Source organism: Leptinotarsa decemlineata, unplaced genomic scaffold, assembly GCF_025532065.1.
Source record: "Leptinotarsa decemlineata unplaced genomic scaffold, Ldec_3_MD MMD2_tig00026330_RagTag_RagTag, whole genome shotgun sequence".
Lineage (NCBI taxonomy): Eukaryota > Metazoa > Arthropoda > Insecta > Coleoptera > Chrysomelidae > Leptinotarsa > Leptinotarsa decemlineata.
Window position 1 is genome coordinate 5,327,444 of NW_027412690.1, and position 27,789 is coordinate 5,355,232.

Consider the following 27,789-nt stretch of genomic DNA (forward strand, 5'->3'; position numbering starts at 1 on the left):
CAATTTGTTGCGATTAATTTAAAATAAGTTCAGTTTCAATATTTGTCTACCTTCCTTTGATTTTGATTTTTTTTCTACGTTTCTCAATTTATTGACAACTTGGATAGTTACAATAAAAAGCAATTATGTTGAATGCTTCCTTCCAGATAATATTTCGTTCATTCCATTGTTTCCTGAAAAGGTAGACACATCATTGTAAAAATTATATCCGACTTCACAATTCAATGAATTCAATATCCATTCAAAGAATCTGTCTTGAATGAAAATTGAGGTCAATAATGTATAGAAAACAGGTTATTGGAGAAATATATTGTGAACAATCAATCAATTAATCAAAATATGCTTTATTATCAAAGAATAACATCTTGTTGACAAAGCCTGTATAAATAAAATAAATTAAATTAAATTATATGAATAACATTTATATAATTATTTACTTAGTATACATAGTATACGTAGTCACTACTTTATAAAATTGAATTGTTAAAAAGCAATCAGTCACTCATTTAAAATTTAAAATATAACAAACAATAGTAGGTATGTGATATCAAAATGTAAAGTTTTGGTATATTTATTATTAGTCTATTATATCCGCATAATATTCTTCCAAACTATAATAGGTTCTATCGGAAAGAACTTTTTGTACAGCTTTTCTGAAGCCAGTATTGGACTGTATATTTTTGATATAATTTGGAAGGTGGTTGTACATCTTGCAGCCGTTATATATAATGGAGTCCTTAACTAGAGTGGAATATGGTAAAGGTAGTTTGATATATGGTCACTTTGGCGGGTGGCATATCCACTATTTGGAATGGAATTTTGTTTATGTTTATAAATGAGACACACTGTTTCAAGTATGAATATACACACTACCGTGAGAAGGTTATGTTGCTTGAAGTGAACTCTACACGAATCGCGAAATTTTAATTTTCAGAGGTACCTCATGGCTCTTTTTTGTAGAACAAAAACACTTTGAAGAACATTTCCACTGCACACTCCCCAGAATGGGATACCATATCGCAAATGTGACTCTATCAAGGAGTAGTATACTGACTTTGCGATTGTGTAACCTAGTTCGTTTGCAGCAGTTTTTACAGCGTAACAACTAGAGGACAATTTTTTATTCAGGTTTTTGACATGTCCATTAAATTTGAGACCGTTGTCAATGTATAGTCCTAAAAATTTAGAAAACACACTGTTTTCAATGATCTGGTGGTTGATAGAAATATCAGATACTGCGCATTTGAAGGACACTATCTTGGTTTTTAATATATTGAAGGATAAAAGGTTTGAGTCACACCATTCGTCAACCTTTATTATATCTGAATTGATGACCTGTTGAAGATCGGCTTCCTTATCTTTATGTCATAGTATGGTGGTATCATCGGCGAATAGTGTGAAACTTCCTGAAATGTCAAGCATCGTCAAGTCATTGACATATAGTAAAAATAAAATTGGACCTAAGACTGATCCTTGCGGAATACCACATTGTATATTACGTACGCTTGACATTGTTTTTGTTTTTACTACTTGTGTGCGGCCAGATAAATATGTCGTAAACCATGAATGTGCCTTATTTCCAAATCCGTAATGGTGAAGCTTTCGCAGCAGTATCTCAAGATTCACTCAGTCAAAAGCTTTCGATAAATCACAAAACACAGCCACCGCAACCTCCCCATCATTGATTCCAGTATTTATTTCATATAAAAGTGAAAAAATTGCATCACTTGTGTTCTTATTGCACTGATATCCAAACAGTTTGATGCTCAATATATCACACGCCTGCAAAAAGTCAAACATTCTTTGCCTAACGAGTCTTTCGATGATTTTGGCTAACGTAGGAATGAGTGAAATGGGTCTAAAATTCCTAGGAGAGCTCACTTCACCACCTTTATAGATCGGTATGACAATTGATGTTTTGATGATTGATGATGTGTTGATTCAATACAGGATGTTTCTCAAATACTGCCAATCAATTTCAGGTGGTTATATAAATAATTCATTAAGCTATTTATATCGTTCAAAGGATATAAACTTCTAAAATTATTTTCTGGGTTTTTTGGCCGTAGCCTGCAGGTTTTTATGGCTGACGATTCGTCTACTACTGCGGGAGATATTAGCAAAGGCGGTAAGGTAACCGTTTCACTATAGTGAAAATCATACAAAAGAGTTTATTCTGATTGATTTTTGTCATTATCAAACAAATTGTGAGCTCATTCAGATCTCGAACGGAGAAATAATCTGGAAGAAAACAAGGTTTATGAAAGGAAAAAAAAATTATAATGACCTAATGTCCACTAGTCCTTCTAGAGAAAGATGACATTATATCAACATCATCGATCAGGTTGACAGGTTTGTCGAATCTTTTGAGTAACACAATGTTGATATATCTGAATTCGAAAAAAAAAAATGGATTTGTGTCAGTAGAAAATGACAGAAATAATATACGCCCTAAATACTACATCAAATTGAAATAGAAGCTGTTATAAAGCTCTTGCACTGATTTCATCATGAGCTTTACGGCTATTAATACATGATGCTAGAGATGAAACTTAGGATTCACCTGAATGCTATTGATCAATTCATTTCTCAATCAAGTTGCATTTGCGGCCCATCATATTCTATTAGAATCAATACTACACTGATTATCATAAAAAGCCATTAGCGTATACGTTATTATCACGTTTGATTGATCGTAACGGAAATGGATTTAATGCGAATTAGGCGCATGGTGGTACCGATATCATTAATTCTAATTACTGAGATTGAGTGAATATTGTAAATGAACTTGTATGCAATCATTGATAATTGTGTGTATTTGATATTGGTTTTTTTTGACCAGTGTCCGTCAATACCAAAACGGCTTTCATTCAAAGTTTCCATCGGCCTTCTTTGGGTATTTTCCCTTTCACAATCTGAAAAATATATGAGGATTGCAATAGAGAACACTATACAGATATACTATACGATAAAATACTGCATGAAGTATTGAATTGGAAAAATCTGAGGACACTCTCAATGTTTCCTTTGCTAATTCACTTCATTTCAGAATGTCCCCGACAGATGTCAAAGGAATTTTGGAATGTGAAATACGTCAATGTTGTTGATTGCCTTCTGAAATGATCAATGTAGTGCAAGGATCTACTGTCTGTTTCGCCACGATCCTTTTCTGAGAAATTGTAAGAAATACACTTCTTTCCAGACACGAGATTATACTCTGATTATTTGAGTTAACGTCCCTTAGAGTGAATTAAGGTTGAGGAAGGTAAAAATAGCTAATGAAAGTTGATGGAAACCCCGATTTCCTCCACAAAAAGTGACTTTTGGTCAATGTTATTCAATTTCGAAAGTTTGATTTTAGTAGACCCTTCAATGTCAAATATGGACTATAGGTTTTATTTCTTTCACCAAAATGTTCTATCATGCTTGTCAATACTTTCGAAAAAAGTGGATTTGCAATAAAGATCAAATTGAAATTACTTAATTGACGATCTAAATCTGTAACCAGTTAGAAAAGTCACATGAAAACTATCAATGTATATTATAAAAAATATTCAAACAATAACCAATATTTTCCAATGAAAGACTTATTAAATATATTGTAAAAATTTCAAGCCATCTATTGAAACCAATATAATGATAACATCTAGAGATTTGGAGATTGTAGTTTGACCATTAATGAGCATCTCGTCAGTTAAAATTCCAGATGAAATTCAATCGGGTCATCTTCCTGAAACTATCTGGTATACTATTCACAAAATGTTCACCGCAATTTCTCATTGCCAGGTTCGAGTGCTTGTAAAATGTCTGATTTGTGCTCTCGAAAGTCCTATACCTACTTTCTACTGCTTTCGTTTCATACTGCTGAATATTTATAGTCATTAGTTTGAAAATGTTCGTACTGGTCTGTTTTGTCTTCAAATAGTTCAGATATCCCAGTTTCAAAGACATTATTGTGACATACTGTTTCAGCATATCAAACTTTCCTTAAGCAAAATCTCGATCTGGATGGCTGATGTATTACCATGTAGAAGAGCTGCCACCTTCTTCTTCAACTTTGATGTGACTGAACACAAGAAAATATAATATCTGATTTATTTCTGCTATAAAGTTGGGACTAACAAAAAAATCAATTTCCGGGAAGCGTCCTCACTCATATGGACTCCACAAGATTCACAATAAAAATTTTCCGTTTATCTCCATAATTAGTTCCAGTTATTCAACCATCCTCAAGTTGACCAGACTTATACTCCAAATCATTCAATTGTTACAAGAAAAACCTTAGTTTTGTGGAGAATTGAAGATTCTCGTGGACAGAGAAAAAGAAAAAAAAATTCTAATATTATCACCCAGGAACTCAAAGGCTTGGTTTCGCTTTATTCAGAGTGTGCCAGGGAAGATGATCGTTATAAAACCGTGAGCAAGCATCTCGCACAAATATATAGGGAAAAATTGAAGGAAAATCATAAACGCCATGTTGATCATATAATAGCAAAATCCAATAATAAATCAAAAACAATGTGGCAGATGATTAACCATCTCAGGAAAAATGACAAACGAAGCAATAATATTGAAATGAATGATGGTAATGTTGAAATATCAAAAATCGAGATGGCTAATAATTTCAATGCCCTTTTTTCCCCTATGAAGTGTCATGATGGGATATACATTAAATTTATGGAAAATAATTTTCCCATCTGCCAAATCTCTTTTTCTATGCATCCCATTAGTGAATTTGACATAATTGATTTGATAAAAACACTAAAAAATTCGGGTGCAAGTGGTTATGATGAGATTTCAAACAAGCTCCTAAAAAAATGTGCTCATGAGTTATCATATTCGCTGCATCACATCATTAACCTATCACTAGAATATGGAATGTTTCCTGACAAACTGAAAATTGTTAATGTTGTAACAATTTATAAAAAAAGGTGATAAAAATTTGTATGAAAATTATAGGGGCATTAGTTTGCTTTCTAGTGTATCAAAAGTTTTTGAGTTGAATATCAAAAATCAATTAATTTCCTTTTTTTCTATGAATAACATTCTCTCATCAAAACAACATGGATTCACAAGGGATAAGAGAACATAAACAGCTCTATTTCAGTGAACACATTATAAATGCTCTTGATTGCAAATTGCACATTTGTGGTTCATTCATAGATTTTTCAAGAGCTTTCGACACCGTGAACCATGAACTACAGAAATTGGAACGATATGGCGTGAGAGGGACTGCTCACAAGTTAATTAAATCATATCTGCATGGCAGAATTCAACGAGTGATTGTTGACGACACTGTGAGTGAACCACGGAAAATAGAGCAAGGTGTCCCTCAAGGATCCATACTTGGACCACTTTTCTTCATCATTTTTGCGAATGACTTGTTTCACTATTTTCAACAACTTTCATCAGTACACGTGGTAACATATGCGGATGATAGAAATTTCCTTTTGACAGAGGAAGACTTGGCAACTCTATCAGATATTACTGGAAAGGTATACCAGCAAATTATAACATGGGCAAGTGAAAATCACCTGAAAATCAATATAACTGAAACTGTGCTGATGAAATTTACTATGGTCACGAATGAGTCCGAGATTTTCAGTATATATGAGGATGATGATTTTCATGTAGAATCCTCTAAAGAAACTAAATTATTGGGCATCACAGTTGATTACAGACTCACCTGGACACCACATATCGTAGTGAAAAACTACGTAAAAATTGTTATGCGTTAAGATTCTTGTCTAACTACTTTAATGCTGAAATCTTGCTGAGTCTGTACTATGCCACTATACATTGTCATTTGCGATACGGGATTTTGAATTGGGGTACGGGATCGTCCGTGGAAAGGATTTTTATATTACAAAAGTCGGCAGTCCGAATAATTGCTGAACTGGGATGGAGAGAGTCATGCAGGAGCTCTTTCAAAAACCTGAAACTTCTTACGGTTGTTGGGATATATATCGATGATTTTATTCCTCTCCATGTAATTTTGTGTTTTTCTTTTTCATTTGGAAAATCATTTGTGAATGTGAATAGTTTTTTTTTAAGATAACGTTTTCCTTGTTATTGTATATTGGAAGATAAGTTTTTTCATCTTTTTTCCATTGTACCTTTCAACAAGTGAAATATTTGATAATAAATAAATAAATGAATTTCACCAAATTACTGAAGACAACTGAAGTTTCAGAACGATATCAAATAATCTGTCGTGAAAATATAACAAAAAAAATTGCATGATGGCTCTTCTACGGTCAAAATACTCTGGAGGTAAAATTACTCTTCAATCTGATCATCATCGGGTGAGGGCTGATTCGAGGGTATTATCCTGCAGAAGTTATTCGAAAATCACTAATTCTGACAGTCAGAGATATGTCTTGAAAAGTTTTATTAGCTGAGTAACTTATCTGTTGAATCTGTTAAAATCTGCGAGGTGAGGTCTAAAAAAGTCTTACTTTTGAACGTGTCCAACACGGGTTGGACGATAGGAAGTGAAAATCGATCGCTTGGCTTTGCGGTTCACACAGGGCAGCGGTGGATTGAATGAGTGAAGCAAACCATCCACATCAGCCTACCAGGCTGATGTGGATGGTTTGCCCGAATTTTTCAGAGATACGTTGACGATACTTGAACCAAAATTGAATTAGACAACTTTTTGCAATATAGTAGTAGCATGATAACCTCCATAATATTCACAATGGAGAAAGAAGCTCACAATGAACTGACGTTTCTCGATGTAATGGTGAAGAGAACCTTTTTCAACTGGAAAAATCTTCATAAAGGAAACCAACCTACAGGAACGGTGTATCTACTAGTAGAGAAATAGTTGAGACTCTAATTGATCGTGCATTTAGTTTTTTGTAATTTGAAGAAAATTCCCCACAAGAACTGGACCCGCAGATATTTTAACAGAATGGATACTCCGAGAAACTGGTGGAACAGATTTTAACCAGGAGACAAGTAGAGCCCTTGAAAAAAAGTCAGAAATAACCCTATCTCTTCCTTACGTCAAAGAACTGTAGGCAATGAGAATTGGGTCTTGGTACAACATTGATACCATATGATGCAAGTAATTTGTATATCGGTGAATTCAAGAGACCAGTCAAAGTCCATATTGGTACTACCAGCGAGGAGAAACCAGCAGATCAGGAATAGTTGGGCACATCTGGACTCATCAAAGCTTTTGATTGTGTTTCACACGAACTTTTAATAGAAAAACTTACATTCTATGGCATTAGAGGCACGCCGTTGAACCTGTTCAAGTCTTACTCAGAAGGTAGACAACAGTTTGTCCATCTTAACAACAGTTCTGATTCAGAACGGAAAATCATAAAACATGGAGTACCGCAAGGTTCTGTTCTTGGACCCCTGTTGTTTATCATCTACATTAATGACCTATGTTTTCACATGAGGACGAAATGTCAAATTGTCCTATTTGCGGATGATACCTCTTTCATCAGTTCAAACAGCAACATTTCACGTCTTCTTGATAATGCTGAAACCTTGATGACTAAAGCGGAAGCTTGGTTCTCTGCCAATAACCTTCGACTGAATAAAGGGAAGACACAAAACCTCACAATTTCCTGTAATAATCAGATCACGTTAGGTAAGCATTGTAAATTGCTTGGGGTTGTTTTAGATGATCGTTTGAACTGGACTCCCCATACAGATATATTGAGTGAGAGACTATCCAGTCTCTTATTTTCGCTTGGACAGCTCAGGTACTGCCTCAATTCGAGCATGTTAAAAAATGTTTATTTTGGATTATTTCATTCTGTGATCAGCTATGGTGCGATTCTGTGGGGTAATGCTGTTGATTCCTCAAAAATATTCAGGTTACAAAAACGCGCAATAAGACTATTAGCTGGGGCTAGGTATAGAGACCACTGTCAACCACTGTTCAAAACAATGAGGATTCTACCACTCCCTTGTGTGTATATATACCAAAATTTACTAGAAATCCATTCAGAAAGGCAGAATATTAAAAAGTTTCTGGCCTGCATCATTACACTACCCGGGCTGCTACGGCTGATGATTTAGTATTGCCACGTTACAGGTTGTCCAAATCTGAGAAAAATTCATTAGATTTTAAAGTATATATAAATTTCCCTGTGAATTTAGATCCATGAACGAGAAATTGTTCAAAATTAATGTGAAAAATTATCTTCTCGAAATTGTTTTTATTCTAAAGACGAGTTTATTCAGACAAAAATTCAATTTTGACGTGTATTACCCAATTTATGTGATTATGATATATTTTATATTGTATACCTGAAGGCTTTTAGATAATGTTATTATATATTCATTCAATATGATATATTAATTGTGATTGACTTGCTATAACCATATCATGTATGAGTTACATAGTTGAATAAATATCTATCTATCTATCTATCTATCTATTACATCAAGTGGTTTGGATCTGGATTATTCCACATGAAGTAACACTGGCTTGAAAAAAAAATGCATTCATCCAGTCTCGTATGGATATAAAGAAGAGACAAAAATACTCAAGTGGTGAATAGTCTTGAAATATCAGGATTGGGCTAGTAGCAATCAAAACGTTGTAAAGCAGCGTGATTTGGACTCATTTTTCTCATTATTTCTCATTCATCATTTCAGTTTCATTTTGGATCACAATAATTATTTCTTAGAGTTTAAATATTTTCAAGTATCATAATTTTTTCTCGTGAATTTCAAAGTTTTCAGACAACTTTTCAGACAATACGTCCTAAACCACTTCAAAAACAATTTATTGGCGTGAAGTTACCCACAGATTTCTGGCCACACATGCTGACGTAGAGGAAAATAAAAATCTGTGGTTGGGATACGAAATTATTAGCACCCGTACTATTATCTGTGGCCGAAAATAACTATTCACTATAGATTGAACGTGAAATTATTAGGACTATTTGGTGTAAAACTTTTTTATAGAATCTTGAGTAGATTGACGCGTTGATAATCGTTTTCTCATCAACAATACAAATTAAGGGAAAAATAAAATTGGAAATATTAGACTTACTTTCCAATACCACATATAAAAATGATATCCGATGATGTGCGTCCATCAAAATCACACAACTTCCATAGTTTCTTGGGTAGATTAACTTGGTGATGACAGTTTTCTTGTCATCTAAACAGATTTCAAAAAAGGAATTGTTGAAACAATCAGAATATTCATGAAAATCACACAACTCCTATAGAATCTTGGGTATATCAATATAGTGAAAACCATTTTCTTGTCACCCATACAGATTTCGAGAGAAAAATTGTTGCAAAAATTAGACTCACTTTTTAAAACACCTTGTAGAATTGTAACCAGAAGATGTGCGTTCATGAAAATTACACAACTGTTATAGAATTTTCGGTAGATTGATATAGTGAAAACCGTTTCCTTGTCACCCATACAGATTTCGAGAGAAAAATTGTTGCAACAATCAGACTCACTTTTTAAAACACTTTGTAGAATTGGAACCAGAAGATGTGCGCTCATGAAAATTACACAACTGTTATAGAATTTTGAATAGATTGATATAGTCAAAACCGTTTCCTTGTCACCCATACAGATTTCGAGAGAAAAATTGTTGCAACAATCAGACTCACTTTTGAACACCTTGTAGAATTGTAACCAGAAGATGTGCGTTCATGAAAATTACACAACTGTTATAGAATTTTCGGTAGATTGATATAGTGAAAACCGTTTCCTTGTCACCCATACAGATTTCGAAAGAAAAATTGTTGCAACAATCAGACTCACTTTTTAAACACCTTGTAGAATTGTAACCAGAAGATGTGCGTTCATGAAAATTACATAACTGTTATAGAATTTTCGGTAGATTGATATAGTGAAAACCGTTTCCTTGTCACCCATACAGATTTCGAGAGAAAAATTGTTGCAACAATCAGACTCACTTTTTAAAACACCTTGTAGAATTGTAACCAGAAGATGTGCGTTCATGAAAATTACACAACTGTTATAGAATTTTCGGTAGATTGATATAGTGAAAACCGTTTCCTTGTCACCCATACAGATTTCGAGAGAAAAATTGTTGCAACATTCAGACTCACTTTTTGAAACACCTTGTAGAATTGGAACCAGAAGATGTGCGTTCATGAAAATTACACAACTGTTTAGAATTTTGGGTAGATTGATATAATGAAAACCGTTTTTTTGTCACCCATACAGATTTCGAGAGAAAAATTGTTGCAACAATCAGACTCACTTTTTAAAACACCTTGTAGAATTGTAACCAGAAGATGTGCGTTCATGAAAATTACACAACTGTTATAGAATTTTCGGTAGATTGATACAGTGAAAACCGTTTCCTTGTCACCCATACAGATTTCGAGAGAAAAATTGTTGCAACAATCAGACTCACTTTTGAACACCTTGTAGAATTTAAACCAGAAGATGTGCGTTCATGAAAATTACACAACTGTTATAGAATCTTAGGTAGATCAATATAGTGAAAACCGTTTCCTTGTCAACAATTTTTCTCTCGAAATCTGTATGGGTGACAAGAAAACGGTTTTCACTGTATTGATCTACCCAAGATTCTATAACAGTTGTGTAATTTTCAAGAACGCAAATTTTCTGGTTCCAATTCTACAAGGTGTTTTAAAAAGTGAGTCTGAATGTTGCAACAATATTTCTCTCGAAATCTGTATGGGTGACAAGAAAACGGGTTTCACTTTATCAATCTACCCAAGATTCTATAACAGTTGTGTAATTTTCATGAACGCACATCTTCTGGTTCCAATTCTACAAGGTGTTTTAAAAAGTGAGTCTGATTGTTGCAACAATTTTTCTTTCGAAATCTGTTTGGGTGACAAGAAAACGGTTTTCACTATATCAATCTACCCAAGATTCTATAACAGTTATGTAATTTTCATGAACGCACATCTTCTGGTTCCAATTCTACAAGGTGTTTTAAAAAGTGAGTCTGATCATTGCAACAATTTTTCTCTCGAAATCTGTTTGGGTGACAAGAAAACGGTTTTCACTATATCAATCTACCCAAGATTCTATAACAGTTGTGTAATTTTCATGAACGCACATCTTCTAGTTCCAATTCTACAAGGTGTTTTGAAATGTGAGTCTGATTTTTGCAAAAATTTTTCTCTCGAAATCTGTATGGGTGTCAAGAAAACAGTTTTCACTTTATCGATCTACCCAAGATTCTATAAGAGTTGTGTGATTTTCATGAATACAAGGAATCTCAAAAATGAGTCTGATTGTTTCAACAATTTCTTTTTCGAAATCTGTTTAGATGACAAGAAAACTGTCATCACCAAGTTAATATTCTCAAGAAACTATAGAAGTTGTGTGATTTTGATGGACGCACATCACCTGATATCATTTCTATATGGGTTATTGGAAGTGAGTCTAATATTTACAATTTTATTATTCCCTAAATCTGTATTGTTGATGAGAAAACGATTATCGACGCGTCAATCTAGTCAAGATTCTATAAAAAAGTTAAACACCAAATAGTCAACCTAGTGAATAGGTATTTCCAGCCACAGATATTAGTACGAGTGCTAATAATTCCGTATCCCAACCACAGATTTTTATTTTCCTTTACGTCAGCATGTGTGGCCAGAAATCTGTGGATAACTTCACGCCAATAAACAATTTTACCTACATTTGAACAATAAATTTTCAGGTTATTCATAATATTTGAATGCTTTTTATATAACAAAGTTTCGAATTTGAAACCTTCATAAGTATGTAATTCATACAGTAGATATTTTCACCAAAAACATACCTACTGATTTTATTAAAGCGGGTGAACAGTGACTACCGCCTACTATAAAAGTTTGCAATTTGAAAAGGTATAATTCTTGTCAAAGAAAAGTAACATCATTTGACTTGTGAACTGAATAATTCCCGTTTCCTAAAAATGCATTCCCCCCTTCACTACATTTTTCAATGAAAAAATTGTACCCCTACTTCCACAAAAATCCGCCCCTCTCCGCAAAGTTAAACGCGCTTCATCCCCAGTCTCTGCGTCCTGAAGTTGGTCCGATGTTCACTGCTCAGTTGAGCGTCGTTTGTTAGAGAGTTCACACAGCCCGCTACGCTCTTCTCTAATCCAATACGCACACGCTGATCACGAGTACAAACAAATGCAAGCTCTCCACAAAACGAAGCGGTTTTCGATTTCCGAACTTTCTGCGGGCATTCTCGGGCGTATGTAAAAAGTTTTTCTACGAATTGATGCACCTCGTTGGTGTCGGACATCCATGTTTTCAATGACTCGATAATGAAGATTATCGTTTGAAAAGGGGATCGGAAATGGATAGAGTCCCCCCAAGCGCGCCCGCTAGGGCAGCGCAAAATAAAAAGACAAACAAACAGAAATTAGACGACCAAATAAAATCGAAGTCCTGCAACTTCGGGATAAATCTGGTGATGTGTGTTTTGTGTATAGTGAGTGTTTCTTCGTCGGTGTGGCGAGAGTTTGACTTGAAAGCGCGACTGACTGTGCTCGAGGATAGGGTGGCCTTCTTGGAGGTGAGGTCGGACAAAGGGGTGGACGGCTTCGTCGAGAGGTTCAGGAGGGAGGCGGTGTTCCACCTCAAGAGGAGGGTGATGAGGGATGTCAGTCCGATCAGGAGTCAAGAGGGGCGCATGTCGAGGGATGCACCTGAATGTGTTTGTCCTGCAGGTGAGTCTGAGAAAATAATTCAAAAGCGACAGTTAACGTATGTTGTTTTTAAAGGTCTTATAACGATAATTTACCTAATGTGATTGAGAAGAGAACATTTCTTAGAGAGGTTAGTTTTTGTGAAAGAAATATTTATCTTCTCTTTCAATATATCAAAGACTAATATAATGTAACCTGGACCATATAATTCTTGAAGAACACATCATTGATCATAAACTAGAGAACAAATTTTTAGGCCTCAACATAGACAATAAATTAAAATTTGAAACGCATATTAGTATACTATGCAAAAAATTATCCTCAAGTTGATAAGCGATAAGGTCTATCTCTAACTCTTTGGACTATCACTCTGCTAGAAAAGCATACTTTGCACTTTTCGAATCCTAATTGCGGTACGGAATTTGTTTCTGGGGGAGCAGCTGTCAAAACTTGATAAGTCAAGTTTTCACAATTCAAAAAAGACAAGTAAGATTCATTACCAGAGGTAGTGTCCAAGATTCCTGTCAGCCCTTTTATTTAATTCATCACATTTTAACAGTCTACCTAAATTTTTATGGCAATCAAGCATTTATGACTCTCTATCTTCAAACAATAATGTGTAAGTTTTTCAAAGAAAGGAAGATGAAATCAACTTCGAAATGAAATATAACAATGGAAAAAGGCCCTAACTACTTCTAGATGAATATTAAATTACACAAAAGAAAAACTCCATATGAAAAACCGCATTTTCTCATTCAGCTCTTACTACAAATATTGTTATAGAATTGAAAAAGTTATCACTCATAGGAACGCAACAGAATAAATGAGAAGAATTGATAAAATTTGACTTACATGAAACACTATCAAATTTAATGATGTACTTTTCAAAGTTATGGGTTGAAAACAATTGTCTTCCACTTCAGTATCAGTATCTCGCATGAGAGTACGACTGAGAGTTTTCCATATTATGGATTGAAGAAAGCCAAAAACTCAATATAATATTTTTATTTCCGCAGGAACCTCTTGTCGAAGATTTTTCATTAATTACAATAGGGTTCATAGAAAAGGCAGAAACTCACGAACTTGAAACGATTTGAGATATACTTATCTAGTCTAGTGGCGATAGTAGTTAGCATTGAGTTTCCTTGAAAACTACATTAGCAACCACATAACTTGACACATTCATTGAATTGAAATATTGTGTAGTACTAAAAAGTTATGAATGTAATTTATATATGTCCATGCTCAAAGTATGAGGTATATAAAAATTATGCTGATTCATTTGAGGATTTATTCTGATTTATTCTTTTATTTGGTGATTTCAATATAATAGGAGTGAATTCGATGATCAAAATGTTTTGTGCAATATAAATGGAGAACTATTATATACGAGCTGCAACATGAACATTGCCAGTCGAGCCAACCTTTTCAAATATAGGCGTAGACTCACTGGTATACACCGATGTTTCTCCTTAAGATACTTGTATACTAGTGAGGGTGACAGTGTTCCATGTAAGTGCAATTTATTACTATTAATTCAAAGTAGAACTCATGTGAATGTTATCTGATTTTTATTCCACAACGAATGTTTGAAATACAAACTGAGTAGAGAAAAGTATCTTCTGTATAATTTAGTGTTCATATAGAATTATTTGTTTCGAAAGAATTTTTTTCTTTCGTGTAATTCAATGTTTATATGACAGTAGCTGTTTCAGGAGGAATTCCTTTCAGTTTGTGTCTGAAAGTTACTTCTTTGAATGATCTACACATCCATGTATAGAGATACTTATTTTCAAATTGATTACTTCTTTCCTTTCTTTGGAAGATTCCCTCATCCCCCTTTTTTGTATCAAGATGGAGTAGTAGAAGGCCAAAAACTTTCTTACCGTAGAGTTATTCGAAAAAGTTGCTGAGAAATCGATTCTGACCCTAAATACTGAATCTCAACCCAAATTTGCCTTGTTCGCAGTAGGCTGGGTTGAAGACTGTTACTCGGGCTAAGTATTGCGAAAAAAGCGGCCCATACAGAGCTACACCGGTATCAAAAAATCAAATCTCTATTTTCAAAAAATAAAGGGGGTGTCTTCATCTCAATCGTATCACACTGTATATAGAGTGTGTCCCAGGATTGTTGTTACAAGAAGTATGATGAAGAACTAAACATTTTATTCTTAGATTGAGGACTTGAGCTCTGCTTGGTGAGAAATTAATTCCAATTTTTTCAAATTATGAAAATCAAATTGGCGTTGATGGTGAAGTGAAGTTGAAATTTTTCTCTAGTAATATACCTTTTTCCTTTATGAATGAATTAGAATATTACTGAAAAGAGTTATTCAGGATAAGATATTATGGCTCTATAAAGAACTTCATGAAGACTCAATGATATTGACATTGCCAACATTGATTGATTGATTTAATTTCCATCATTGTCTAAGTTAATATGGAAAATGATGGAAAGTCGCTGGTACAAATAAACAAACATCATCATCATTCCTTGCTTGTTGGTTGCGAAATAATGAAAACCAATAAGCATATAAATGATTTTGAAAAAGGGGTCAGGATCAAATATTATTTCGACTGAATATTCATCCTCCAAATTAGATTAAAGTCATAAATTTCCATTGGAATTCCTCTTGAATAACAGTTTGGAAATCACTCTTGATAGGTACTTTTCTGAAATCCTTGAAAACCTAATAATAAAGAGAGTCATTCTTACGTCTTCAAGTGAAATTTTCAATTTTTTCATGAATTTGAAGAAGGGAAGAGGCATTCATTGAATTTTATTTTATACAATCTGAAAAAATATAACTATTTCACATATTTAGAAAGGTCAACCTTTTTGATTGATTTTGAATATAACCCGTGAGGTTTCTGCGTGAAGACAGTATTCTAGTTAAGAAAAATAAAATAACAATGCAGGAAGTAATCCATTCGGAATAAGTACTTCGTACAAACAAAAAATGTGGAAATCTTCCAAAGAAAGTAAGAAAGCAATCGATTTCAGAATGAACTCTTCACGAGGATGAAGGTGCATCAAGATGGATAAGTAGAAAGCCAAAATCTTTCTTTACCAAAAATTATTTTTTCTTGAACATATATCCCTTTCAATATATTAGGAGTACCTCTATATACTTATAATAATAATATCCATCGACATAACGCGGCCCTAAGAGTGCTATATAACCATCTACGGCACTCTTACAGCATTAACGAGACACCGGTGTTGCCCTACGCTCCGGGGGATATTGAATCCGTTGTGGGGAACGAGAAGTGCCGAATTTATTGGAACTATTCGTTTCCCACCCTCAGGCTCATACAAGCTAATAAGCCTGATGTAGCCTTCTCGACCACCAGACCAAAACGATATTTGTCGTTTTGGTCTGGTGGTCAACCAATGACCACTCCCCACGGTGTGGGGAGTGGTCATTATGACCACTCCCCACGGTGTGGGGGAGTGGTCATTGGTTGATTATGCTGGCGCGCCCTCCCGAATGTATCGGGGCTTCGGGGGATAGGGCCTGACCAGCGCACACTACGGTGAAAAAAAAATAATAATAATTTTTATTTTCCTTTAGACAATAGGAAATTGTATAAGAATTGTCTTAAAAGTAGAAAGTAGATTAACAGAAGTTAGGTATACTACCAGTACAAACCACAGTCTTCACAATAGAAGTTACATTACATTACATTAGCTTGCAGAAAAAAAAAATCCACGTCATAAAAACACTTTTCGATCAAGTAAGATTTCAAGCGAGATTTGAACAAAGGTGCAGGTACACAATTTCGAAGATCATAGGGTAGAGAATTGAAGACTTTAGGCCCTATTACATTTGGTGACTTCGAACATATCATTATTCTGCAATGGGGAACATCTAAATTATTTTTTTGTCTGGTATTAAGATGGTGAATATCAGATCTCAGTATAAATTCAGCTTCATTTTTAAATACATATAGACAAGTTTCAAATATAAATATAGACGACATTGTTAAAATTCCCATATTTTTAAAACTATAGCAGCAGGATTCTCTTCTTTTCAGACCAGTCATACTCCTTATAACTCTATTTTGAGCAATAAATACTTCATTCGCCAAGGAGGATACGCCCCAAAAACAAATTCCATAACGAAGTCTATTTTCGACTTGTGCATAATAGAGTTGTCGTAGCATATCAAGACTGAGGATATGTCTTAGGTTCTTCAGCTGGAAGGATATAGTATTCAAGTGAGGAATCAGATGTTCACATTAAATTTTCCAGGTGAGACCTTTATCAACATGTAAACCCAGGAATTTCACACATTCTTCACCCGTCCTAAGATTATGAAAAAATAGTTCTTCACATTCTCTCTGACTATTATGATACCTTATCACCTGCGTTTTCTCCATGTTCATGAAAAGGAGGTTAGCAGCAAATCACTCTTCCATATTGGTTACTGTTAGTTCACATTGTTTGACTAATGTTGCATTGTCATTAGATGATAAGACAACAGACGTGTCGTCTGCATATAAGGTAAAAGAATCGAGAACGTCCAGTTTGTCAATATCATTGATATATAATAAGAATAATACAGGTCTCAAGACGGACCCCTGTGAAACCCCTATATTTATGTTTCTCATTTTAGACGATGCATTATTTACTTAAATGTACTGCTTTCGATTTTGAAAAAAGTTTGAAAGCCATTTTAGTGGTAAACCTCTTATCCCATAACGGGATAGTTTTTCTTTCAAGATATCATTTTTGACACAATCAAATGCCCTGCTGAGATCGCAAAAGATCCCTACAGCACACTCGCCGGTGTCAATACATTTCATGATTCTATTATAAAATGAATGAACTGCAGTCATGGTTGACCTATTATTCACAAAACCATGCTGATTTTCTGATAGGATTTTCTCTTGAATTAACCTGAAGCTCACCATAACACACCTTCCGTGTGTTATGGTCAGCTTCAAAAACAGTTTCACTGAGGGCAGAAGATTTTTCATGCAGACATGATTTTTTTATGCAATGCAGACTAGAAGATTTCCCAAAATCTAATTTATAAATCAAAGGCATTTGCTCTGTTACCCTTTGATCCCCTCGCAAGCCGTGTCCGGTCGCTGGAAAAATTTTTATTAGCTCTGGTTTTTGAGATACACAGTACTTAATCTTAAAGAGTAGTTATACTATACGTGAAAAGTGAAAGTACATAAAACAATATTGTTATGTTTCTTTTAGAATATTTTAAGTACACAATTAATAAATAAAACATTATTCTTAGTGTTTTGACAAATAAAAGAAGTTTGTACCACCAAATTTCAATTAAGTCCATCCGATTCATTGTAAGATCGCTGTCGTTTAGCTTGTCTTTTATAAAACACTTCTGGAGCATCCCTACACACAGACCAGCAGTAGTCTGCAAGCATTGCTTCATTCCAACGGCCCTGATATCTCTGTTCCATTAAGGCAATGTCTTGATGGAATCTTTCTCCATGTTCGTCACTCACAGCTCAACAGTTTTGTGGGAAGAAATTAAGATGAGAGTGAAGAAAATGAATTTTTAAGGACATGTTGCCTCCAAGTTGGTGGTAAGCTTGAAGAAGCTCTTTAACCAATGCTGTGAAGTTATCATCTCTTTTGTTACCTAAAAACCCATGTACAACCCCCTTAAAGGCTTCCCAGGCTCTTTTTTCATTTCCTGTTAAAATCATGTCAAAAGCAGGATCATTTACGATTTCACGGATTTGAGGCCCAATAAAGATGCCTTCCTTGACTTTAGCATCACCCAACCTGGAAAACTTTGCTCTCAAGTACTTAAAAGCTTGTCCTTCCTGGTCCATGGCCTTCACAAAGTTTTTCATTAGTCCCAACTTAATATGTAATGACGGAAGGAGAACATCCTTAGGATCTACAAGAGGCTCGTGAACTACATTTTTCTCATTAGGATTTAGGTCTCGTGTAGGCCAGTTCATTTTTTTATAGTGAGATTTTCTATCCCGACTGTCCCACAGACACAAAAAACAACAGTACTTGGTGAACCCTAATTGCATTCCTAGGAGTATAGCAATGACTTTCAGATCACCACAGATGTGTCACTTGTGTTGTACATATTTGATTTATTGGAGAAGTGTTTTCATATTTATATACGTTTCCTTCATGTGAACTGCATGACCTATAGGAATAGAGGGTAGCTGATTTCCATTATGCAGAAGTACAGCTTTCAAGCTTAGTTTTGAAGAGTCTATAAACAGTCTCCATTCAGATGGAGTGTGATCCAAATTCAAGCTGTCCATCAAACCATTAACATCAGAACAAACTACGAGGTTTTCTTTTTTCTCAAAAAAAGGAAGCAAATCTTTTTGACGCTGTCTGTACTGAGATATTATCACATCATGTTTTAGAAGATTCCACTGTTGTAGTCTTGACCCTAACAGCTCAGCCTTTTCCTTAGACAAGCGAAGATCTCTTATAAGGTCACTCAACTCTGCTTGACTAATTCTGTGCGGATCACTAGACCTATCGCTTACCTCAAAATCACGGTCATAGGATGTAGAAGGATGGGTTGCTCTTTCTAAACAGTCTTCATCATCTTCCTCTAAAATTTCATAGTTTTGGGGTGGAGAAGGGACTGGCAAATTGTCTGAGTGTGGTACAGGCCGAAGAGCAGATGGTATTTAACCGTTCCTCTTTTCATCATAGATAAACCTTGCTTAATGGGAGGAGTTAAGCAGAAATAACAGTCGTCTGTATGATTGGTAGGCTCACGCCAAACCATAGGTACTGCAAAAGCCATTGCCCGGTTTTTATTTTTCAGCCACTCTCGCGATATGACGGAACAAGAATTACAACATATATGAGGAGCCCATGATTTATCTTGGTCCCCATCTTTCACACCAAAATAATGTTCATAGGCTGTCTTAACGATAGGTGTCATTTTACGTTTCTGAGCCTTGAATGTTATTTCACCACATATATAGCAAAAGCTATCGACAGAATTCACACACTTTCGAGGCATTTCAGATCCGCACTTAAATTAATTTAAAAATCAACTTCACACGATAATTTCAATAGCAACCACGTGCGTACAATTGACAAACTCACATAGGTTATGTTTACTACTTAAGAACAGCTGATGAGGGGGGTGTTATGTAAACAAACATGTGTACCAACTGTTGGTGATGAAATATTTCATTTGTTGAAAACTCAATATACATATATATAATATAATGATACCTACTATATCTTGAAAACAAGAGCTAATATATAATTTTTATGGTCACTTTCGGTTTTAACACGTGGAAATACTTTAAAATCATCTAATTTCAACCCCGAAACAAAAACTTTGTTGTGTTGTGTAATATGAATCCAAAACCTCAATAATTCATAAATAGGCTTGACTGATCTGTGAGCTATCACGTAGAGATCAAAATCCATTAATTTTCGTGTAGCACACTTTCTTGGGCCTGAGATATGCGTCTTTCTCAACTTACTGAACTTGAAGCATTGGACTGACAGGAGTGGAGGAAAATATTCAGCAGGTACCTCAACGTAGTTAAGTGGCAAAAACTTTAATTATACTCATTCATCATAATAAGCAGTCGAGACGGATATTTATAGAGTTTAACAACTTTGAAAGATTCTGCTTTCCATCTGAGCAGCACAACAGCAATTATAAAACCGATTATAGAAACAATCACCGTGATTACGGCGCAACAAATACAATCAAGTGTATCAGACGAAATCAAATTAAGACGAAGGGTTTTTATAGGTCATGTTTTCATTATGACTGGAATAATGGCAGTATTCAAAAAATTGGATTGCTTCAACGGCCTCCATTGAATATAATTTTTCGAGTAATTTCTTCAAATCATGAAGGTAGTTCTGATTTTTATAATACATTTACGAGGGATATCCAAAACCTAGCTGAGGACTTCATGAGAGGACTAAAAACTATTTAGGTATAAACCTTTTGTTCAATTTTCAATAATTTTTCAATACCATTTCAGATCATTGTAAGTGATTACAACTCTGTCACCAAGTTAAAGCCTATTCAGCAAAAGGCACACATAGAAGTCGCAGAGATTACTTCACTCCTGCGGCAAGAATGAGCTAAAAATATGTGCAAGAAAGTCCTGCTTTAATCTTTCACAACCTCGTCTATTATTGCGATAATTTCTTGTTTTCCGGAAGCGAAACTCCAGAATTTTCCTATTTCAAATACTTACACTAACTCAAACAACGTGCCTTTCATATCTTGAACTTTTTGTACCTACTTGTAACATGAATTATTTATGAAGTTGCATGGCTGGTAGAAATTGATTTTTCCCATTTGGAATATGCCAGAACTATAACCTTCGAATTTGAACATATATGAAATACAAGTTGTTGCCCGGGGCTTCGCTCACGTAGAATTCGGTTTGTCATATTAAGTTTCGTGACAGACCATTTTGAAAAAATAGTTACAATATGTTTTTATCAACCCCAACTTCCCCAACAACCCTTATGTTTCCCTCTTGCGGGTGTAAATTCCTGATAACCTTCCTTGATACTTATTTACGCCATACAAATAACCTACCTGCATATTTTGAGATTCTAGGTCCCGTAGCTTCGTCTGTACGTTAATATAAGAGCGGGAAATAGCTGGTAACTTATAAAAAAATTCGTAAAACTAACAAAACCGTCAATGATGCCTGTCCTCACGCGTCTGTTCGGGTCGGTCGGCCGCCCCTCTTCACCCGCGCATCGTCCCACGTCGTCCCACAGTAGACGCGACGAGTAATGGTTTACTGCGTTACGTCAAGTTATTCTTATATTTAGTGTAGAAACAATATTCGAAACGACAATTGTATCAATTGTTTTTTTCGAATATGGAATCCAGAAGCTTCAGGGTATGCTTAGGGGCAGAGCTCCTTACATGAGAACAATACTCCAAAGAAGGTCTGATCTGAGCCTTATGAAGCATCGAAAGTTGCTGGGGTGTGTACAGTTTTCTAATTCGGAACAGTGTTTCAAGTTTTTGTGGCCTTTGCAATTCCAACGACATGATTGTGCCAATACATATTGATGTCCATTTCAACCCCCAACAAACTTATCGGAGCGGAATTGTCCGTCTCATCTGACATTTCGGAGACATTTATTTTTTTGAAGAAAACCGATGCCTCGGTTCTTGTGGCATTGCAATGAACCTGTTTAGTGTCACCCCAATTCGAAATCACTTCTAGATCCTCATTCTGACGACAATTCGATGATGCTATTAAGTAGATCTAGTGATAATTGTGAAAATCAAAATGAATTTTATTAGCAACTTTCAATATGGGTTTTCATCAAGTATCTGCCAGTTCCTTTCAGTGATATTTGAGACTACTTGTATATCTAGTAACAGATACTATTATCATATATATTTATAGGTACTATTTTCACACGTGGTGACACAAAACCGCTTTATTTTTGTGCACAAAACCGTACTTAAAACGCAATTTACCTCTGGTTCCATCTCTCGACCAGAGAGGTGGAAATTCTGTTGAAGTTTCCTTTTCAAAATTTTGCATACAAGTCCAAATTCACAAGATTAATTATCTAGTTCAGTTCGAGACACTCTGTGGTGACTGAGTAGTGGAATCATTTATTCATATAAAGATCATTACACATCTATAAAGAACAAAATTATAAAATACTCTTTAAATAGATTCGTTAAAATATATGTCCATCTTGGCAATCATACTGGTTCAATAATCAAAAATATTTTATACAACATTCTTAATTACTAATTATCAAATTATGTAATTGTTTCTTCTGCATATTTCTCACAAATCAATCGAAAGCTACACCTTCTCTAGACGTTTTTTCGAAACACCACCCACATTCCGTATCACATTACCGAAATCATTTTAACGAGGTCTGTCACCATTAACCTCAATATTTACGGCTTTTGGCCTTTCTTGTAGTGAGTCAAATTAGAGACTATTTGTCACTACGTTCTTTCATAATGTAACGTTGATAGAGTCATTACTCATACGAGTAAAATATTAAATTATTCGGTATGGCACCATAGGAAATATGCTCGTTTCTAATATATCAATTAATAACCTTGAAATATGAGATTCTAGGAAATACGCCTTGATATTGTCTGGACAATACATTTTTCCATAAGTTTAATATTGATACGCATTTGGTGTGTACATGGATGAAATATTAATAAGAAAAAGGTTTTCCGTTAATAATCCAAATCAATATCATGAAGAGAAAATATATATCTTTGTACTGGATGAACTACTGAACTATAGAAAACTACTGAAACGATTTTGAAAATTTTTTCCACCAATAGAAAGCTAGATTACCAGTGAAAAATATTTTATTTTTAGAAAAATTGGAAATCCCTACCGAAATTGAAAATTGGCCTTTTAAAATCTAATATTGATCGTGTGCACAATTAATATTGTTAGCTACTATCTCTGTACTATATAAAAATCAAGCCAATTACCTCATCACCTTTGATTATCATGCCTCAGTTGTAGACGAAATATCATTTTCTCTCGACGAGGAGGTGCATCATTTCCTTATGATGCGAAACGTCATTCGGGAAACTGTATCTATATTCTGGCGTGGAAAAAGTTGAATTGTATAGATCACCTAGGTCTATACAATCATAAAAATTTTCGAAACAAACTTTAAAATGAATATAACACACATTTGAACAATAATAAGGAAAACCGTTAATTTGGTGGCGGCATCCATTAGTATAAGAAGGCTACATCGCCTACAGCTTAAGTCTGTTAATATTATTGATATTATCAATATCACTTCAGCATAATATCAAATTTTGATGACCAATGAACCTGATAATTCCACTTTGAAATGCAGTTCTATCTTACGATAGAACTGCATTACAAATGGGTTCAAATCTCTCACCAACTCAACTTCTACGCTCTTATTTGGATCAGAGAACCAATGTTGTTCTTTTATAATGGATTTGCGTCTGCACCATACTTATCACCATCCGGTGTGCCACAAGGCTCCAATCTGGGACTCCAGCTTTTCCTCATCTTCATAAATGATCTCATCTGCGAGCTTTGGTGTGGCAACTTACTTTTTGCGGACGATTTGAAGATGTTTTCATCTATCACAAGTTCAGAGAGCTGCACTTATCTCCAGTCTCAATTAGACCTGATAGATAATTAATGTCAAAGCAATAAATTGGCAATGAATGTGAAAAAGTGCAAAGTTTGCTCCTTCACAAGTAATGCCAATATTATTGAGTATTTTTATACTTTCGAAGATGAAATACTCCTTCGCGAAGAAGCTGTCAAAAATCTGGGAAGACGTTCGACAGCAGGTTGACATTTGTTGGCCACTGTCGCGGCTTCGGCTAGAAAAATGCTTGGCTTTGTTCTGCGCAACCGTAAATCATTCACCAGTATTACCGCCTAAACCATACTTTATATACAAGGCTATTCAAATTCGTTTCTGTACATGGGGATCTCGTAAACGATGAGAGATAGAGTGACGCTTAAATTATGGCAAAATTGCGTGTTCTTTCGGATGTTATTATTGCTATCATTTCTTTTTCTGTCTGTTAAAACACATATAATATATTTTTGATGTAGATATGTTCCAAATAATCATTAAAGGTTTTCTTATTCGAAGTTCATTGTAAAGAACGCTCAGAGCAACGGAAAAAAATATGAATAGGTACCTAGAAATGAAAAAAAACTCTCGAAAAACTCTACGATACACAGGCAGACGTGAAAGTTGCTATTATGTTTTTATTCGACTCGGTCAACCAATTTCAGGGCCGTAATTTAAAAGGGAATAATTCACACAATTATAATCGAATATTACCGAAACATTCCGAAATATAAAATTGAATTTGATTTTTCAGTATGAAGTGAACGTCTACGATCCAAAAACTACAACAAAAAATACAGGTTCGTATTCAAAAATTCAAAGATGGGGGTCGCCCAAGTCAGATGACACCCTGTATGAAAGATTAATGGATGTATTCTGAGAGCCCACAACAAGTGCCAACAGCAAAATGTGGACAGATTTTCAATATGTCTGCGAATAATGAAGATATTGGCAAAAAAATAATTTGGGATTTTTTGGTTTTTCCTGTATATCTCCAGAACCAAAAAAACTATATTCGGGTTCTTTACATTATTGTCTCTGAAGTACACAACTTTGCAACAATTTAACCGACACTCTCTTATTGTTTACGAGATCCCCATGTACAGAAACGAATTTGAATAGCCCTGTATATATCTCGTTCGCTCCAAGTTAAGAGTATGCTACTTTGATTTGACATCCTCTCTAAAATGTACATAAGGAAACCTTGGCAACTGTGCAAAGTCGTTTTCTGAAGTTTCTTACATTTAGAACTGATGGCGTGTACCCTGCTAGAGAAACTGACCACTCCACACTACTTCAAAGATTCGGACTGCTTTCCTTGGAGCAGTTTAATCAAGTATTGTTATGTTTTACGAAATTTTGCATTGTTTTATTGATGCACCCTCGTTACTAAAACAAATTAACTTCAACGTACCCCAAGCTACGACACGTAGACAGATCACTTTCTACATCCCTTTTACTAGATCCAACCTTGGAAAAATGTCTCCTATAAATTTGATGTGTGAAAATTATAAGACCCACTGCAGTCAATGCGATATTAATTTCCATCCACTGAGACTATATTATCCAAAATTGAATATACCGTCATCTAGCTTACTGTCTTCATTTCGTGTTATTCACAAATGATTAATTAATATGTCATATTTTTTTCTTAACTAAATCATATATGTGAATTTATTTTTCAATTTGTCAAATCCTTAATATGTTAATCTTTTGTTATATATTTACTTCAAGTAGCCTTTATTTATACTGCATTATTATATTATATGTAGATGGATTCATCTGTTGGGCAATGAATTATTTTTTTCTTTCTTCTTCTAATAAAACTGAAACTTATTCCACAGAGATTCATGTTATGCGGACTATGACAAATCCCTTCAGCTTTGTGAATTCCAATAATATAATTCAGAAATTATATTCACGATTCATCATAGATCCATAAGAGGATTTGTTCTTCAATAGAATCGGATGAACGTTGATCATAAATGAAGCCTTGCATTTTCCGATGAATCAAAATGAAAATAACTAAGCTCATTACAGAAAGATTAATTAGTCGAATGCAGTTGATAAATCGTGATTTACTACTAGAGTTCGTTTATTATAACGAAATTAGTTATTAAATGTATATGTAAATACTCGGTATTTATTTTAATGTTTAGGTATGTCGCTAACCGCATTGGTTCGTCAACGGTTCTGTCTTTTTTGGAAAAAATCCAACGCCTTTACTGCTCCCTCACAGCAGAATTGAAATCGTAGAGTGTTGAAGTTCTGGTATGTGGGAACACTGCGCAAATTGAAATCTGGTGCCATTTCAATACTCATCATATTTTTACCAGAACCACTGATGAAACACATCATCAAAAATAATTTGAGCATTGGCAACTGACAGACTAATGTCTCACCATATACCGATGGGTACAGTCGAAGTAAATGATATTGTGCACACTTGATGTTGGCGGCATTCTCTACAACAAACAAATACATGGAAATGAACCGGCTGCGACCTAGTCCACGTGGACTGTAGAATTGGCGGTTCGTATTGGATAATTTTTACCAACCGAGTTTTATGATTGGCTGAAGGATCATAAAATGGAATTTGAAGTCATGTTACGATGACGAATAGAAATCGGAAAATGCGGGGATGGTTATCGACGTCGTGTCATCAATGTTCAATTCAGAAACTGATCGCGATTTGAATGTTGAAATTCGATATTGGTGCAGTTAAAATTACTTAAAATTTTTGTTATCTTTTGAAAATGTGGCCTCCTTGGACAAGTACTAATAGTAATATCGAGTGTGATAACAACGCAGACTTTTTCCAGTGTAGTGATTCCAATAGCGATGGTGAACAATGCCATAAAGAGATACCAGTGGATAAGATTCGGATGCATTCGAATATTGAAACACAAATTGTTTGTTTCAATGTATATAAGAATCTACATCTCAAGTTTGATTTCGAGGGAAAGAAAGCAACATCAGATTTGACCGAAATTCCTTTCTCAAACTTCATGAACGCAAGACGCGGTGTGATACAAAACCTTCAGATGTCCATCCAATAAAATCATTGTAAAAAAATATGGCCGTTACGAAAGCAATAAGATTCCTACATAAGGAAGTAATCGAATACTTCCGACCATAACGTGAGCTGCTGTGACAAAACTATTCAGAATTGGACAAAGAAACTAGGATTTAGATTTAAAATAATAAACAAACGTTAAGCAGTTATGGAAAGCAGAAGAATAGTGGAATTGCGTAACAAATACTTATAATAAATAACTAAATATAAATATAATCAGAAATTATTATTGAATAACGAAATTAGTTAGCTCCCTAACTATATTATTGAAGGGGAGTAGCTGAAAGATAGGTTGCACTATATCGTTTACTTGAACAATACATCTAGTATTTTAATACGAAAGTAGAAGTTCACTTTTGGTTACTTTTATATGAACATGGCCCTGTAAATCTGCTAATTATAACAGCATTCATTACGTTCAGTTAAACTTGATAGTATATTAGGGAGATTTATGTAAATTACGCTATCAGTTATTGGTTCGAAAGGTCATGTCTGCCTTCCCCTCCAATATCGAAAACGTCATTTATTACGGTTTCCTAATAGAACTACCTATTTTAACTTGATTAATGGATAGGCAATGATTAGCGTGAGTATGAATACGTTTCAACACGCAGAAGACATAGATGTAAACTTTCCAAAAACCTAGCATTCACATTTTCTTAGATAGTGACATATATGGAGAAAAATGTTATAGAAAACTCAGAAAGCAATGTAGATGATGAACAAAAAATTTACAACCAAAAAATAATAGGAAACGGCAATGATTCAACTTGTTCACGAAATTATTGAAACTACTTTTCTCATTCCAGAACAAAAATACGGCCTCATGACATAATTTTCTGATAATGATTTCTTAGTTAGCAGAATACTCGCCAAAAGCTTCATTTTTGATCTGGAATCAGAAAAGTGTCTTCAATAGGGTCCACCCCTGCTCACTGGGCGGTACATACAGATTTCAT

At 34.7% G+C, this 27,789-nt stretch overlaps 1 protein-coding gene across 1 annotated transcript in view; it reads left to right on the forward strand.

Annotated features, from left to right (window-relative positions):
* The first annotated feature begins 12,039 nt into the window (after positions 1-12,039).
* Positions 12,040-27,789, forward strand: part of LOC111517305 (uncharacterized) — a 633,122-nt gene continuing 617,372 nt past the window's right edge. Inside the window, 1 exon segment of the mRNA XM_023173418.2 lies at positions 12,040-12,674. Within this exon segment, the coding sequence (XP_023029186.2) occupies positions 12,302-12,674 (373 nt within the window). The 5' untranslated portion in view covers positions 12,040-12,301.